Here is an 18,445-nt window from a genome sequence, read left to right as displayed (position 1 = left end):
CTGCCAGAGGATGTGGTGGAGGCTGGTACAATTGCAACATTTAAGAGGCATTTGGATGGGTATATGAATAGGAAGGGTTTGGATGGATATGGGCCGGGTGCTGGCAGGTGGAACTAGATTGGGTTGGGATAACTGGTCGGTATGGACGGGTTGGACCAAAGGGTCTATTTCCGTGCTGTACATCTCTATGACTCTATGGTTGTTTAGCTCATTAGGGACGAGGACTAAAAGCTAAAAAATAGAAAAAGGCATCATTTATGAAGGAGGAGCAGCTATTTGGATTTCAATAAGGGGACAGCAGCAAAAGGGAAGTAAAATTAAACTAAGTCAAAGTAAAGTAAAATTACAAAATAAACCCTATAATAAATGTATGAACCTTATAATAAATTATAAAGAAAATAAATTAAGATTATTACCAGTAAGTTTTTATACCAAGTTTATATTTACTCTAAGAATAATAGTTTTCATAATTACAGGATGGCAATCAGCTAGGTCAAGTGAAGTGTACACCCTGTGACATGCATAAAGTCATGAACATACCACGTACCTTAGACAATACCTGTAAGTGGTGTCACCAACTGCACAGGTTTGAGCTGCGGGTTCCAGAACTTGAGCAATTGCTGGAGTATCTGTTGTGCATCCGCAAGGCAGAGGTCTACACGGATAACATGTAGCAGGAGGTGGAGTTAAGAAGGAAACTAGAAAGCAGAACCTCAAGATTGATAATCTGAAGATTACCCCTGTGCCATGTGCTAGTGAACAAATGAACAGATTGATCAATCGAATGAACACGTGGCTAAAGAACTGGTGTTAGAGGGAGGGAATCAGATTTCTAAGGCATTAGGACCAGTACTAGGGCAGGTGCGATCTGTTAAAGATAGATGAATTACATCTTTAAAAGGGTTAGGACTGATATCCTCACACAGAGAGTTGCTAATGTGTTTGAGGTGAGCTTAAAATACCTTGTGGGGGGGAAAATGGAAACCTGAGAGATAGACCAAATACAAAGGAAGTAAGGTTGGTAATAGGAAATAGAAAAGTTGCTATGGAGACCTCAAGACAAGAGAAACAAGGCTGAGCAATGCGTATATTCAAATGCAGAACAATGTCAAAAAAAAGACGAAGAGAAGGACACCCTACCTCAATGCTCACAGCAACAAGGCAGAAGATTCAAGGGTACATAAAAACATTACAGCGCAGTACAGGCCCTTCGGCTCTCGATGTTGCGCTGACCTGTGGAACCAATCTGAAGGCCATCTAACCTACAGTATTCCATTCTCGTCCATAGACAAACAAATGTATATGTAATGATATAATTGCTGCATGGTGATCAGAACTGGATACTAAATACTAAAGGATATTTAATGCTTACAAAGGATAGTAAGAAGGAAAATGAGGTATGCTTACACTGACAATAAGAGATGAAATCAGTATATTAGCAAGGGAAGATCTCAGATCAGAAGAATATCATGTGGAATCTGTTTGGACAGAACAAAGAAACAGCAAGGAGCAGCAGACATTGGTTGGAGTGATTTATAGGTTACTAAATATTATTGGTAGTGTGGGATATGATATAAATGTGAGAGAAGCAAGTAGCATTAAATTTCAAAGAGAAAGTTTATGAAGTAGCCAGAAATAGTAATAAATCTGAGGAAAGAAAGTTCTTAGAATACAGGAACAAAAAGAGAGCCAGAAACTGCAAGGAAGAACAGATTATAACTGTAATCTGGTAAAAAAAGATATAAATTGCCTCTAAAAACTTCTACAGTTATGTAAAAAGGAAATGTTTGGTTAATGAATTTGTGGCCAATACAGGCAGAGTCAGGAGTCCTTATAATGGGGAATAGAGAAATGGGAGAGGAACTAAATGATTACTTGGTGTCTGTTTTCATAGAGGAAGATGTAGGAAATCGCCCAGAATCAAGATCCAAGCATCTAGAGAGAATAAGGAGTTGAAGGAAATTAGTATTAATAAAATGACTGCACTGGAGTGTTTAATGGGACTGCAAGTTGATAAATCCTCAGGAACTGACAGTCCAGATTCTAGAGTTTTGAAGGAGGTGGCCAGAAACATTATCAATTGATAATGATCTTCCAAAATTCTAGAGATTCGGGAATGGCTCCTGCAGATTTAAAGCTAACAAATATAAGCCCACCACTTAAGAAAAGAACAAGAGGGAAAGCAGGGAACTACAGACGTGTTAACCTTGTACCAGTATATGTGTATTTGCATAAAAATGATCTGATTGGGCATAATCAGCATGAATTTGCAAATGGAAAACTGCAACTGATAAACCTGTTGGAGACTTTTGAGGGTATTGCCAACAAAGTTGATAAAGAGAGTTGATGGACATAGTAAATTGGAATTTCAAAGGTTTTTGATAAGACGTTGGTTAGCAAAGTTAAAGCACATGGGATAGGAGGCAATGTACTGGTATGAATTAAGATTCTTGATTAGAGTTGTGCTGATGAAGGGCTTTTGCCCGAAACGTTGATTTTCCTGCTCCTCAGATGCTGCCTGAACTCCTGTGCTTTTCCAGCACCACTCTAATCTAGAATCTGGTTTCCAGCATCTGCAGTCCTTGTTTTTACTTGGTATGAATTAAGGATTGGCTAACAGACAGAAAGCACACAGTAGGAATATTGAAGTCATTCTCACATTTGGAGGCTGTAACTAGTGAAGTTCCAGATGGTATTTGGGACCCAGCTGTTCACAATATACCATGATTTGGACACAGGTACCAAAAGTAACATTTCCAAATCTGCAGATGATGCAAAGCTAAGAAGGAATGTGTGGGGAGAGCACTTGAGTACAAGTCTTGCTTCTATCGTATACAGGCTAGGTTAGGATACACCTGGAATAGTGTGGACAGCTTTTATCTGCTTACCTCAGGAAATATATTACTGTTATTCAGGGAGTGCAACTAATGTTAACCAGACTTGCTCTCCTCACTTTCTCCTAGTTGTTCCTGGAATGGCAGAACAGTCTAACAATGAAATACTGGCAAGCTGGGCTGGCATTCTCTGTAGTTACAAAGAATAAAAAACAACCTCATTGAGATCTACACAATACTTAAAAGCATAGACATGGTAAATGCAAATATGTTGTTATCCTGGTGGGGGAGCCTAGAACCAGGAGGCACTATTTAAAAATAAGGAGCATGCCATTTCAGACCAAATAAGGAGAATTTAATTTACTCAGAATGTTTAGAATCTTTGGAATTCCCTACCCGAGAGGGCCGAGGAAGCTCAGTCTTAAATATATTTAAGATAGAAATTGACAAATTTCTGATTACTAATGGCGTAAAGAGCTTCTTAGGATAGTGTGAAGTGTTTAATCAGTTATGATTGAATTAAATGGTAGAAGAGGCTGAACAGGCTGATGCGCTTATACTCATTCCAAAATTCCTTTTACCTTTGAGTCATCATCAAATTCGGCAACCATCTATTCCTGTATCCAAGTAATTTCTTTTAAATAGTTGAAACCCCAACACAGATCCCTCTGGCACACCACTTGTCATATCTTGCCAAGGTGAAATGTACTTTTATGCGCTTCCTCTCTGCCTCCTCTTTACTTCCTATTAGCCAGCCAATTTTCATTGCATTCCAATAAGATACCCATGCAGCATGAGCTTTTAATATGTCACAACCTTTAATCTTAGAGGCACAGAGACTACAGTATGGAAACAGATTGTTCAGGCCCAACTCATCCATGCCTACCAAGCTTCCCAAACTAAATCAGTTCTACTTGCCTGCATTTGGCCCATATCCCTCCAAACCTTTCCTATTGATGTACCTATCCAAATGTCTTTTAAATGTCATGACTATATCTGTATCTACCACTTTGTATAGCAGTTCATTCCAGATTTGAACCACCCTCAAATATGAAAACGATCCCCCTCAGGTCCCTTTTAAATTTTTCTCCACTCACCTTAAAAATATGCACCCTAGTTTTGAACTTCCCTACCCTAGGGAAAATACTTTATTTACGCCCCTCATGATGTTATAAATCTCTATAAGGTAACCCCTCAGCCTCCTACACTCCAGTGAAAAAAGTGCCAGCCCATCCAGATCTCCTTATAACTCAAACCCTCTACTTCAGGCAACATTCTGGTAAATTATTTGTGAACCCTCTGCAATTTAATAATATCCTTCCTATAGCAAGGCAAACAGAACCGTACATAGTACTCTAAAGGTAGCCTCACCAATGTCCTGTACAACCTCAACATGACATCTCAACTCCTATGCTCAATGGTCACAGCAATGAAGGCAAGTTTGCTAAATGCCTTCTTAACCACTCTATCTACCGGTAATGCAAATCTAAGGAACAAAATATCTAATGGTTCCTTTTATCCAGAGCATGCTTTACCTCCTCAATGAACTCCAATAATATGGTCAAACATGATTTCCCTTTCACAAAAACCACATTGACACTGGCTGATTACCTGGAACCTATCCAAGTGCCCTGCTATAAACGTTTTTATCAAAATAGTTTCTAACATTTTCCCAATGCTCAATGCTAACCTGACTGGCGTGTAGTTTCTGTCTCCCTCTTTCACAGTCTCCCATCTCTTCTAAGTACACAAGTGCAAATTTAAACAGAGCACAGTGCATTTATGTGGTGTCAGAAACACAGCCATTAATTAATACTATCACATTACACAATAACAGGTCTAGTTTAGCCTGCTATTTTTCTCAGGAGCTATCCCAAAAATACGTTTATGAATACCTTTGCACAACTTACTTTTCCAGTTGATATGTAGATTAAAATCTCCTGTGATTATCATCATGCCTATCTGACAAGCTTTCATTATTTCTTCCTTTGTGTTGCATCCTACTGTGTAGTTACTGTTAGGGAGCCTTACACAACTCCAACAAATGATTTCCAATATTTATCATTTCTCATTTCTATTCATCTGGGCTCTTGAACCAAGGCCTTCTCTTCCTATTGTGCTAACCATTATCATTTATTTTCGTTTACCATCACCATCATCATATTCATTTAATATGATCTCAATACAGTAAGCAACACTGGCCATGTGTCAAAATGGCTAATTTCTTAACTTCATGAAAAAGATGTACATTTTCCATTGCAGTTAGCCACAGCATTATTTTTTAAGAATTCTCAAAGTTTAGAATTAGCTCTTAAGCCAGGCAACTAGAATTTTGACTGTTCCTTTAATAGCATTAAATGTATTAATTCCAACACCAAGTTCAATACTTTATTACATAGTACCTAAATTTATTTATACATTGATTTTAAATTGTGGATTACACCCATCCTCAATATTTATAGGGTACATCAACTGTACACCAACATGATGGGTCACTCATTGAAAATTCCTTTGTGTAAATTCACTGCCTGAAAGACTTATCTACAGGAACCAAAAAGATTTTCTTGCCTGGAAAGTTTTCCCATAACAGTGAGACTCAAAGTCACAGAGTTATAATTTTCCAGTTTAAATAACAAAGTCAATGACTAATCATTCATCTTGTGCTAATAAAATTGAATTAACAAATTAAACAACATTGAACTAAAAGCAGGGCATTCTTTTTGTTGTATGTGAACATTTGTATTTGGAACACTTAAATATTCAAAATTACTTCCCCACATTATAAACAATGTTTTCTTTCACAAAATGCAAAGAGATTATGCAATGAAAAAAAAGGTTGAAAAGTTAAATTTCTATTCACTTTCAAATTGCCACTGCTTTCAAAATTCAATGTCAAACAAAATTATTACAAAAGCTTAAATGGAAGGAATGGAATGAAAAGCAATTCAGCAGATAAGATGTTTCGATCAGTTACTGAAGAATACACAGTACAGTTGAAGAGTAATTCACAATCTTGAAATTTAATTTAGATGTGGGTTGTACAAAGCACAATAAAACTGTAGTTCGAGCAACACAGTCAAACAGAGCCACCTTGTGCCTGCAAGAATTTTGATGGTTGGATGGTTTTTGGCTACAGACCATAAGACATAGGAGCAGAAGCAGGCTAATCAGCCCATCAAGTCTGCTCCACCATTCAACGAGACCACGGTGGATTTGATAATTCTCAAGCCGACTTTCCAGCTTTTGCCCTGTAAGACTGTAAGATATAGGAGAAAAATTAGGCCATTCAGCCCATTAAGTCTACTCTGTCATTTGATCATGGCCGATATCTTTTTCCTGTCTTTTCTCCATAAAATTGATTACTTTACTAATCAACAACCTATCTATCTCCATCATTATTATAATCAATGACTTGGCCTATGCTGCCTTCTGTGGCGATGATTCATCCATCACCTTCTGGCTGGAGAAATTGTTCCCCATCTCAGTTCTAAAGAATCACCCTTTCCTTAGATATTTTCACTTTGCAGTTCATAAAAATCAAACTCTCTCCAGTTATACAATAGTAAACTCATTATTTGGAGGTGCCATCGCTCAGGATGTTCAGTTTCACATTTAGCATCAAGACTGTTAGACACCCAAATAATCATGTTCATTTCAGTTTTATTATTAAAAATTAGAATACTGCTATGCTACCCTGTCACCTACCAACATACCATTGCATTTGGTACATTCTCCAGATATACAGTCAGGATCTTCACAAACAAAAAGCAGTGGAATTCTTTCAAATATCATGGCTGAACACGTGGTATTTTTGTTTCTTCGAAACTACAATGTTACATTTAGTAAAATTTAATTTGATTATGAAAGCTCAGTAATATTCCCACCAATCTTCAGCATTCAGCAAATACAGAGCAGCAACGTTGAGTAAACTTCAGATTAGGTCTGAATTTTAGACTGTTGTCTTTATTTTAGTAGTTCCAATAACATTTTCTAATTTAATTTCTTTGCTCAGAATTGCAATTCAACAAGGCTCCCCGCTTTTCATTGCGATAGATATCATTCAAACTATTGGTGATATCCATTAATATACTTTGCATTAGTAAAAGCATCTCAGGGGAGAAAAGAAAATGTGTTGATCCTAACTTTAGACCCTTCTGTTCAATGCTCACTCTTAAGATGTGCATACAACCTGCCAATCCTGCTCCTGAACCAGCTGCTGGGAGATATACATGAACAGCATGGGTTGGCTCAGCTGCTATGTTCTGTCTCTCTTTTTATTATCTGATTATTCTCCACCCCAACCCCCACCTAGCTGCTCAGCTTAGTTGGAATTTTGCCATGTAGGACACCATAAGGGGAAACTTCTGTCCTACCATTCCTTGTCACAGGATCTAAATCAAACAAAGCACTAAGCCACCTTGTCAGCAAAACATCAGCTTTTCATGACAAAAATGACATTTAATTAAAGTGTGTATTTAGTCAAATGGAAAAACAAATTTGGTTATATATCATTCAGTAATGAGACAGGAATCTTATTCCGATCCAGAGAGATCCACGTTACAATTGGTAAGTTCTGATAACATTCATCTATGCTCATAGATATTAAAAAAGACAGTATGTCAGCTATTACTTCAGATAATTCTGCTGTCATGCATCCTAATCTACAACTCAATTTGCCACAGTTGGAAAGGAAGTATTCAAATTTAGTGCCCAGAATGGCCCAATCCAATAGTCCCACCCCACTCCTATGTTCTGTTGCCTAAATATGACCACAAAATGTTTCTTGAAACAATTCAGATGTTTGAAAAGAAACAAAAATGTGACTGTGTTGGTTATGTTTAGAATGCTCCAATGAGGATTGTATTGATTGTGTCTGTAAACACTGGAGTTTGGAAGGGGATATCACTGAAATTTATAAATTGTGAAACAGCTGGACTGACTGGATGCAGAGATGATGGTTCCCTGGCCAGAATATGTGGGCAGGCTATTTGCACTTAGATAAAGAGAAATTTATGTGCTCAGACAGCAGTTAACATTTGGAACTCTCAACCACAAAAGGCTCTGGTGAAGAAGTCAGTGAATATACTTAAGAAATAGTTTATCTTCTCGAGGCTAAAGGTTTCAGAAACTATTGCAATAGCAGAGGAATATGCACTAAGATGGAGGATCTACTATGATCATGTTGAATGATGCTGCAGGCTGAATGGTCTAATCCTTCTCCTATTTTCTATATTTCAGTTTCTTCTCCAAATCTACGATTCTTCCCAGACTATACACTCCCAGTTGTATTCTCAGAAATTTTTCTGATAATCATTCTTTCACGAGCAAGCGAAAGGTCAATCACTTGAGCTGCCGAATTCTACCGACAATTTTTCTTCCTGTAATACAACTTCACACATTGCACTGCTCAAATCAGTAATTCAGTGTAGGGACTGCATCTACATACAACCATGCAGTTACAGCAATGTGACTGCCCTGATCAATAAAATATAGTTTTCCACCCATACAATTAAAGGAATTTTCTAAGAGAAAATTCTCATTAAATCAAATGACAATAGACAGGCCATATGAATATTTACCTGCTATATCTTAATCACAGACAGTGGAACCTATACATTTATCAAATCCTTCGATATTCATTTAGCAATTATGGCCTCTTCATTCTCTTTTCATTTTCTATTCTAGGGATATACATTCAGACAATAACTATTAAATTCATACTCCTTTATTACGCATTTGTTCTTATAAATATATTAGTCATCAGCATAATAGCTTTGAGTTAATGCATCATAAGAAGCATTTGTTGCTCTTCATAGAAAGTTCTATTTTCTGTCTCATTAATGCAGACATCTGTTATGGCTTTCATTAACTGAGATTCATGACAGAAATGTCTTACATTTATATTGTACGTTAGCATGTTCTCAAGAAGTTCCAAAGATTTCTTTGTTTTTCAAACATACCCAATGTCATATATAAGAACAATCAATCTGTGCAGAATTTCCAAAGATACCAAAATGAATGATTGACCAGAATTTGTTTTATTAGTTTTATTAGGAAGAGAAACATGGACCAAGACACAAAAGAACACTCTACTCACCCTTAAATACTGCTGCAGGGACTTTTGTCTTACTGCTGAGCAAGCAAAGAGCCAGTTTGAGGCATCATATGAAAAACAGCGCACCTAAATCTGCAATAGGTGCTGCGCCATAACCTTCTGAACTGAGGTAAATCAATGTATGTAAGAAAATGGCGGTGAGAAATATTGGGGTTAAAGGGCCTGATGTACAGATCACAACGGCCTGATAATCTATATCCCAGGTTACTAAAGGACATAGATGGAAATGTGTTGCTGGAAAAGCGTAGCAGGTCAGGCAGCATCTAGGGAACAGGAGAATCGACGTTTCGGGCATTAGCCCTTCTTCCTGAAGAAGGGCTAATGCCCGAAACGTCGATTCTCCTGTTCCCTAGATGCTGCCTGACCTGCTGCGCTTTTCCAGCAACACATTTGCATCTCTGATCTCCAGCATCTGCAGACCTCACTTTCTACTAAAGGACATAGCCTTAGAAATATCAGATGCATTGATTATCATCTTTTAAAATTCTACAGACTTTGGAGCGGTTCTTACAGATTGAAACGTGGCAAATGCAATGTATTAAAAAGGGAAAGATAGAGGTAAAAGAAAATTACAAACCAGTTAGCTTAACATCATTAATGGAGAAAACGATACAGAGTTCTATAAAAGTGATAACAGAACATTTGGAAAGCATTAGCAGGATTGGGGAAAAGGTGGGCAGGATGATGATAGGTGGATGCAGGTAGGAGGTAGCTGTGATTGGTCAGATATGTGGAGCATTTGGTGCAAAGAAAGCTGGATAGGTAGGATCAGGTTAAGGGGGTCGGGGGGAAGAGAGGGGGCTGAGTTAAGGATGAGGTGGGAGTTGGGGAGATTCGGAAGCTGGTGAATTCTATGTTAAGGCCATATGGTTGTGAACTCCGGAGGCGGAAGATGAGGTGTTCTTCCTCCAGTTTGCACCTGGCATTGTGTTGATGGTGGAGGCGGCCCAGGATAACATGTCATCGGGGGAGTGGGAGGGGGTCTTGAAATGGATGGCAACCAGAAGGTAGGGTTGATTGGTGCATACAGACCATAAATGTTCCCTGAAACACTCCATGAGTTTGTACTCGGTCTCCCAATGTGCAGGAGACTACATCAGGAGCTACGGACGAATACATTAGGTTGGCAGGAATGCACCTGAACCTTTGCCAGACTTGGAATGATTCTGAGGCCTTGGACAGAGATGAGGGGGTAGGTCTGGGGGCAGGTTTTGCACCCCCTGCGACTGCAGGGGAATGGTCTGGGTGTGGAGGAGGGGTTGTGGGAGTTGCGGAGGGAGCGGGCCCAGTGAAAAGCAAATAGGGATGGGAAGAGAAATACCATTTTGGTGGTGGGGTCAGACTGTAGGTGGCAGAAGTGGTGGACCACACTGCCCACCAACCGCTCCTCCACATCCAGAACTTTCCTCTACAGCCACAGGAGGTGCAAATCCTGCCCCCACACTATCCCCTCACCTCCATCCAAGGCCTCAAAGAATTATTCCAAGTCCAGCAAAGGTTCAAGTGCATTTCCTCCAATCTGAATTATTGCATCCATTGCTCTCAATGTGGTCTCCTCTACATTGGGGAGACCGAGCGCAAACTCGCAGAGCACGTCAGGGAACATTTAATGGTCTGTACGCTCCAATCAACCCCACCTTCCAGTCACCATCCATTTCAACTCCCCCTCCCACTCCTCCGACAACATGGCCATCCTGTGTCGCCTCCACAGTCAACACAAGACCATAAGCAAACTGGAAGAGTAACACCTCATCTTCTGCCTCGGGATCTTACAACCATACTTACAACCTTAACATAGAATTCACCAACTTCCAAATCTCATCGTCCCCGACCTCAACCGAGGCCTAGCTCTCCCACCCCACCCTGCCCCTTTAATCTGACCCTACCTGTCCATCTTCCTTCTCACCTATCCACTTCACTCCTCCCACTGACCAACCCCAGCCACTTCTTATCTGCATCCACATATCACTATCCCACCCACCTTTCCCCCAACCACACCCTCCTCTCTCTACTTACTTCACAGCCCCCTTCCCTTCCCCTAGTCCTGATGAAGGCACCGACGTGAAACATCGAACCCCTTCTCCTCTGATGCTGCTTGACTTGCTGTGCTTTTTCCAGCTCAACTCTCTATCCACTCTGACTCTCCAGCATCTGCAGTTCTCACTATCTCCAATTAACAGAATTGGACAAAGCCAGCAGGAGTTTATGAAGAGCAAATCATATTTAACAAAGACTTTAAGAAATCTGGAGTTTTTTTGAAAATCTAACTAGAAGAATTGGCAAAGCAGAACCAATGAATATGGTGTATTTTGGATTTTGCAGAAGATTTTTGATAATAGTACTTCATAAGCAGTTAGTGGGAAAAGTTAAAGCACCTAGGGGGTAAGATATTGGCATGTATCAAGAATTGGTCGACAGATAAGAAACTGTGCGAATAAATGAAACTTTTTCTGAGTGGTAGGCAGTGACTTGTGGGGTAGCACAAGGATCAGTGCTTGGACCCCAGCTTTCACTTTTCACTATAATGCAACATTTCTAAGTGTGCTGACCAATAAATAATACAACCCAAAACATAATGAAAGAAAAAAAATCATTTGTCCTGACTCCCAATATTAACAGATTCTTAAATTCTAGCATTTGCATCCCAAATCCACATTCTCACCAAAATTTATTTCTTCCTTAGATCATCTTTGTACCAAGTTTTCTTTATTTTTGTTCGTTCATGTGGCCATTGCTGGCCAAGCTGCATTTATTGCCCATCCTTAATTGCCCAAAAGCGACAAAAGAACATTAACAAATGAGCGATCGGCAATAGTTTCATGGTCACCATTAGGCTCTTGATTCCAGATTTTTATTGAATTCAAACTCCATCATCTGCTATGGTGGGATTTGAACACAGGTTCCCTGATCATTACCTGGGTCGCTGGATTAATAGTCTAGTGATTAATACCAGTAGGCCATCGACTTCCCCAAGATATATTCATTAGATTTTTAGCTATACTGTTTGCGGACAAACAGACTAACATGAGGGTAAAAACATTAACTTAAACAATCTTCAGTGGTTGAGCAAGAAGATGTGCTATAATCAGCAGTAAAATCTCAGGAAAACAGAGGCTACTCAGAAATGGTTTGTCTCTCCCACTTTAGAGCAACAGACATAGCTACCCAATCTCTCCATCGTTCTAGAAATACATTAACTTTTCTGCTCACCCGGCCTCCTCATCACAAAGTACACCAAACATGTTTTCAGTGACAATTCAAACATAATCCTGGACATACAAAGAAGACATACATGGTTACAAGAAGGGACTGAAGGTTGGTACCTGATTTCTACTCAGTGGAAATGGCCAAAGCAATTCCCACAGAAATGTTAGCAGGTATATAACTGTAGAGTGTTGCAATATCTGCACCAGGGTCATTGTAACCTTGCCAGAAAAAAAAAGTAAAAATACATAGAATCTCAGATAACAGACGAAACAATCAACTGGCAATCACTTAACAGCAGCAACAGGGGACTTGTGAGCAAAAAAAGTCATCCATCAAATTAGATTTTCATATACCCACTGGAAGGGCACACATTTTGTAAAACTTGCCATTTCTACTAGCCAGAAGATTCAGGATCACAGATTACCAACATTGATTATTTTTCTATAATTAAAACTGAACAATTTTAAAGCAGTTAATATCATTTTGATCAGATTCCCCAAATGCAAGATTGGTCACAGAATCATAGAGATGTATATCACGGAAACAGACCCTTCAGACCAATTTGTCCAAATATCCCAACCCAATCCAGTCCCACCTACCAACACCCGGCCCATATCCTTCCAAGCCCTTCTTATTCATATAGCCATCCTGATGCCTTTTAAAAGGCTGCAATTGTATCAGCCTCCACCATTTCCTCTGGCAGCTGTAAAACCACAATCGTCAGATTGCTATCACTGGAATTTTTACTTCAAACATTTCTCCCCTATCAAACATAACCCGAATTGGAAATTCCAAGCAAAACATTAAATGCAAATTAAGCGCTGACTTTTTCCTTTTTGAAAAGGAAGTCCACAATTCAAACAATAAACAAAATCATGAGTGCTGTTACAATATGAATAGCAAGACTATTGCCATGACCATGTCATTACTACAAGATTAAATTTCTATTTTCTGGTGCTTGCACATGCACAGTTGAACACAGACATTCAAAAGGTGCTGTCAAGAAACCCTGTTATATAGATATGTACCAAATGGAACTGGTATGTAATTGCCTACTAGTTGTGCACTAAAAGATGAAATTGTTAAGTTGCCACATTTAGGAAAGATGTTTGAAAAGCTGTAATGTGTGATAATTACTATGGAATAACCTTCATGGCACTACCTTGTTTTACAAGTCTCATGTTCAAAGAAAAACAATACCACTATTATCTAGATTTTTTCCAATCTTTTCTTTTATCTCTCACACACATACCTCACGTTTTTGCTTCTTGTCTGCATTAGAATGGAAAGCAAATTTTTATTTCCTGACATTTTCCTTTCAGCTTTCAACACTGAACACCTCAGATTAATAATCCAATCAGATTGCTAAAGACCCCAGTTATTTCTTGCTTCACTCAGAAATACCTCTATAGAAGGCATTACATTGGAACAGGCATCTGATTAGTATAAGCTTCTCCCGCCAACCTTGCAAAGATTCTGCAGGCAATTAGATGCAGGAGTAATTCTTTCACTGCCAAGAGCAAAATTGAGACCATTCTCTGCATCCTTCCATTCCTCGATTATATTTTACGCCTTTAGACTAAAGGCAAAAAATGATTTAGGTCATAGATTAATCCATGCTGTTCTGAAAACAGTATGAAGCTAATTCTACAAGGCAATGGCCATCATGTTTTGCAATGACAGCCAATAATAATTAAGATCTGGTGAAACATAACCATTGAGTATAGGCAAATGTGATGACCAGTTATCATAGAATCAAGATCATGTCTCTGGACCAGATGTCAAATACCTCCTCTACCTTTCACTGCTATTATTGGGCTATTTATGCTCGTCTTCAGGGCACTTTCAGTCAGCAGTAAAACACAAGAATGCAATTTGCTTCAAATTTAATGCATCCAGAAATAAAATATGCCAAAATTTCTCATTTTTAAGCCATATTCTTTGCCAGTAAACAGAACTATTCTGTTGTCCGTCAAGACTGGCCCACTTCTCCTTCCCCAACCCAATCACTCCATTACCATTGGATTCTCCTTCAGACTTGTCCTGCACCCAAAATGTTTTCCCACAGCAATTATAACTTGCGCACACTGACTTTCAAATTACTCCTTCTCAAGAAACTTTCAAAAATTGATTGCAGTTGATTTGCAGGTAAAGGGACAACTGGCAAGTGGGAGGCTTCCCTTTATTGCTTAGACAATTGAGTATAGAAGTTGGGGGTGTTATGTTGAGATTATATAATATTTTAGTGAAACCATTTTTGGAGTGCTGTGTACAGTTCTGCTCACCATGCTATAGGAAGAATATTAAATTGATGAGAGTTCAGAAAAGATTTAACAGGATGTTGCTGGAACTGTAGAGACATAAGGAGAGGCTGGATAGGCTTGGACTTTTCTCACCAGAGTGTAGGAAGTTGAAGGGTAATCTTATAAAGGTTTATAAAATCATGAGGGGCACAGATAAGATGAATAGCAAATGTCCTTTCCCTAAGGTGGGGGAGTTCAAAACTAGGGAGCATATTTTTAAGATGAGAGGAGAAAGATTTAAAAGGGACCTGAGGGGCAACTTTTTCACATAGAGGATGGTTCATATGTGGAATGAACTTCCAGAGGAAGTAGTAGATGCAGGCATAATTACAACATTTAAAAAATGTTTCGATAGGTACATGAATAAGATATGGGCCAAACGCAGGCAAGTGGAACTGGTCTGGTTTGGGGAAACCTGGTCGGCATGGATGAGTTGGACAGAAGGGTCTGTTTCCATGCTGCATGACTCTATGACTCAATAACTGTGCTTCTAAGAATCCTGACCCAGAACCAAATTCGGTTATGATTACAGATCAGTAAACTTTGGTTTAAAATTTATTTGAAGTTTGGGAATTCCACATCCTTATTAACAAACTTTAACTTTACAATATCAAGTCAAAAATGTAGAATAGCTTCCAATATCTACCTTATGCCAAAAGGGCTAAATGTGAATTATTCTATAATTAAGCAATATTCTAACTGACACTCTAACATCGACAATCAATGACAGCGAAAAATTAATCAGCAAACTGTGGTCAAGCACAATGAACTACATATTAGATGGCTGACTAAGTCACAAAAGCTTCATTAATGCTCTGATCTTCCTTCAAAAGGCTTTCACTCTTCACTCCAGGACTCTACTCCTTAACTACCTCCAACATCATTTCAACTTGGGATTGCTTAAACACTTGCTCATCTCCTCCCCACCACCCCTTCTCCCATCCCTGTTAACATGGAGTCTGCATTAGCACCAATCCACTGCTGAGAACCTCTTCTTCAGTTCTTCGGTCAGTGATTGCCACACAGAAATGTGGAAGATTCTTCCTTTCTTACTCATTTCTGTTACATTTGGCATGTCCTTGCTTTCTTCTGGTCTCTTTGCTGTTTCCTCACAACACCTGGATGCTTTTTCAGAGAGTCGGTGTGGATTTGTTGGGCCGAAGGACCTGTTTCCACACTGTAGGGAATCTAATCTAATCTAATCTAATCTTTCCTGTGACCTCTCTTTCTCAGGATTCCTGGATACCATCCAGAGTGTTATCTTTCTCAGGTTACCATTTTTCCAGAATTCCTAAATCCCCCTTCAACTGCTTCCAACTGCCTTTGTAACAAACTCTTCACCACCCACAGTTCTGTTAGCTCTCCTTTCACGGGGCACATACTGGATTCCTTGACTCCAAATTTTCACACTAGATTACCTAGCTGGAGTGCCCTTTAAGGATTGCTGGGCCTTTTATGCGGCCTCTTATCCCAGTATCCACATCCATGAAAATTAGGCTTGCCAGGAAAGAAAAGTGGTCATGCACTTCACCCAGAAGAAAGCTAGGTTGATTTCATAACAATGTTTTCCATTTAATATTTTATAGTCAGTTAGCTGAGGAAAGAACAATATCAAGAAAATCAGAAAAGAACACCTGAGAACATTGAGTGGATTAATTAACTTTTAGAGCAAGATTAGTTGTTTTTTACTTAGTTACTAATTTCTGCTTGGTAATTTTTTTTCTTCTTACCTATATGTAATGTGAAGTAAAACCATGTTTTTTTGAAAAATGACTTTATAAATTTGCTGGATGGAAACCACTAACACAATATTAAGAAAGACTAAAGCCACATTCAAATGACTTAATCACTATACCTTATTATGCCTCTACACTGTATCTATACTCCAAGGCCATTAAATGGCACATACTTATCTACAAATCTTCACCAGAAACAACTGCCTTGAAAGACTATCAATTGGGCCCATCTCCTAAACCATCTGCAAAGCATCCAGACAGCTGGATATTCAACTGGGTGGATATAAACTGTTAAACATAATCACTTAGACAATGGTATTCTGGCTATGATTGGATTAAGTCTGGATATAATCTTATCAAGGAGGCGAAAAAAAACCAAAGGGCTGAGGAAATCCAGCAAGTCTTACAGCATCTGTGGAGAGAAAAGTAGGGTTAACATTTCAAGTCCAGTAACCCTTGATCAAATAAGCCAGACACCTAAACATTACACCACATTATTTAGAGGTAGATGCATGGGCAATGTGACAAACCAGCTAACGCTGTGTTTATTTTCTTTGCAAACTGACACAAGCATTTGACACTAAAGAATTTTCAACCATGTGCTGGTCACTCTCCAAACAACTTGCAAGTTTCAAACCCTGTGTTTTTTTAAAAACTTACCATATGCCACCAATAGAAATTTTAACAATAACAACACAGCAGCCAGCTTCAAAATAACAGATAAACCATCCATACCTCTTTTAACTGCCATGATGCCTCACTCAGTAAAATGTCTAATATCAGTCACATCAACCTTCAAAAGTTCTATACCCTTTAAATTTCTTAAGATTACAAAGTGGGAAGGTAGACTATTTGCGCTTGAACTTGGAGCATCTGTAAGAACTTCAAGACTCTAAGTTAGATCATTTTATTATCTTAAACCAGGTTAAATGAAATAAAAAAAAAATCATGTTCATTTTTACAAACTTTCAAAAGGAAACTCAAATAAAAACCGAAAGAACTGCGGATGTTGTAAATCAGAAACAAAAATAGAAATTGCTGGAAAACCTCAGTAGCATCTGTGAAGAGAAATCAGAGTTAATGTTTCGGGTCCGGTGACTCTTCCTCAGAAACAGAAATGTTAACTCCAATTTCTCTTCACAGATGCTTCCAGACCTGCTGAGCTTTTCCAGCAATTTCTGACTTTGTTTCAGAAGGAAACACGTCTATCTGGATCTTATATTGTCACAACATATAAACTTAAGCATTCACTGAATTAACAAGCATATCCTTTTTTTTCCCAAAAGAGCCTGGTGAGGGCAAACAAAGATTGGGAAAAGAGGAGAGACATCCTATCCCTCTTCAATTGGTCATAATAAAGATTAATTGAATTAAGAAATAGTCAACACCAGAATAAGTTATTTTTAATACTCTAAATAAATTTAAAATATAACATGCAATGCTTGCAAGACAATTAAAATGTTCAAGATATTGCAATGGCTCTTCATATTGTTACAATGATATGGAACCTATAAGCAAAAAAGAACAGCAAGTTACGGTTTCAAATCCAAATGATTTGAAAATCTCAAAGCAAACAAATACTCACCGTACCCCATCTGCTTTCCAGCTGACTTTATATGGCTTTTGTTCGAGAAATTTAATATTCTGTTTGTCCATGGAAACAGGCTGGGCTCCAGGAAATCCTGCCCTGGATTAACAGAAGTTCTATTACCAGACAGATAGAAAAAAAATTCCAAACATATGCATCTTACAGTTTGATCTTGGGAAGCAACACCTTAAGTATAATTCATTCTTAAAGGCCATTCTCAGTGTGTCAAAGATCCACCACTTCAGGATTACATTTCGCTCCTTAGATGGTGTATGTTATAGAGGAAAAAAAAGCAACAGAAATTCAAATTTTCCACCATTTCAAACAGTTCTCATTATTAGCATAATGAAAAGCAAACTAACAATTTGGACAACAAGTTAAACAAGTACATATCTCTGTACAGAAGAACCTCGATTATTCGAATACATTATCCGAAAATCAGATTATCCAAAGGAGATCTCGAGGTCCCGATAGAAACATTACGTCAAAGATGTGTTTCCAAAAGTGATCTCGTCTTTCGTTTACAGTGATTAAACAGGCAGTGATCTCGTCTTTCGTTTACAGTGATTAAACAGGCACTGTCTCCAAATGACTGACCTCCTGCCCTCTCTCTCTCTCCCCACACTTTCTCTGGAGTTCTACAGATGGGTGTACCCAGGGGC

At 38.6% G+C, this 18,445-nt stretch overlaps 1 protein-coding gene across 7 annotated transcripts in view; it reads right to left on the bottom strand.

Annotated features, from left to right (window-relative positions):
- Nucleotides 1–18,445, bottom strand: part of rngtt (RNA guanylyltransferase and 5'-phosphatase) — a 418,275-nt gene that overhangs the window by 338,948 nt on the left and 60,882 nt on the right. For all 7 annotated transcript variants that reach the window (XM_043686789.1, XM_043686797.1, XM_043686812.1 and 4 more), the window contains exon 8: nt 17,781–17,882. In XM_043686789.1, the coding sequence (XP_043542724.1) occupies nt 17,781–17,882 (102 nt within the window). The remainder of the gene's footprint in view (nt 1–17,780; nt 17,883–18,445) is intronic.

This window comes from Chiloscyllium plagiosum, chromosome 3 (genome assembly GCF_004010195.1).
Source record: "Chiloscyllium plagiosum isolate BGI_BamShark_2017 chromosome 3, ASM401019v2, whole genome shotgun sequence".
In the NCBI taxonomy this organism is placed as follows: domain Eukaryota; kingdom Metazoa; phylum Chordata; class Chondrichthyes; order Orectolobiformes; family Hemiscylliidae; genus Chiloscyllium; species Chiloscyllium plagiosum.
This window is presented reverse-complemented; position numbering and strand designations above follow the sequence as displayed.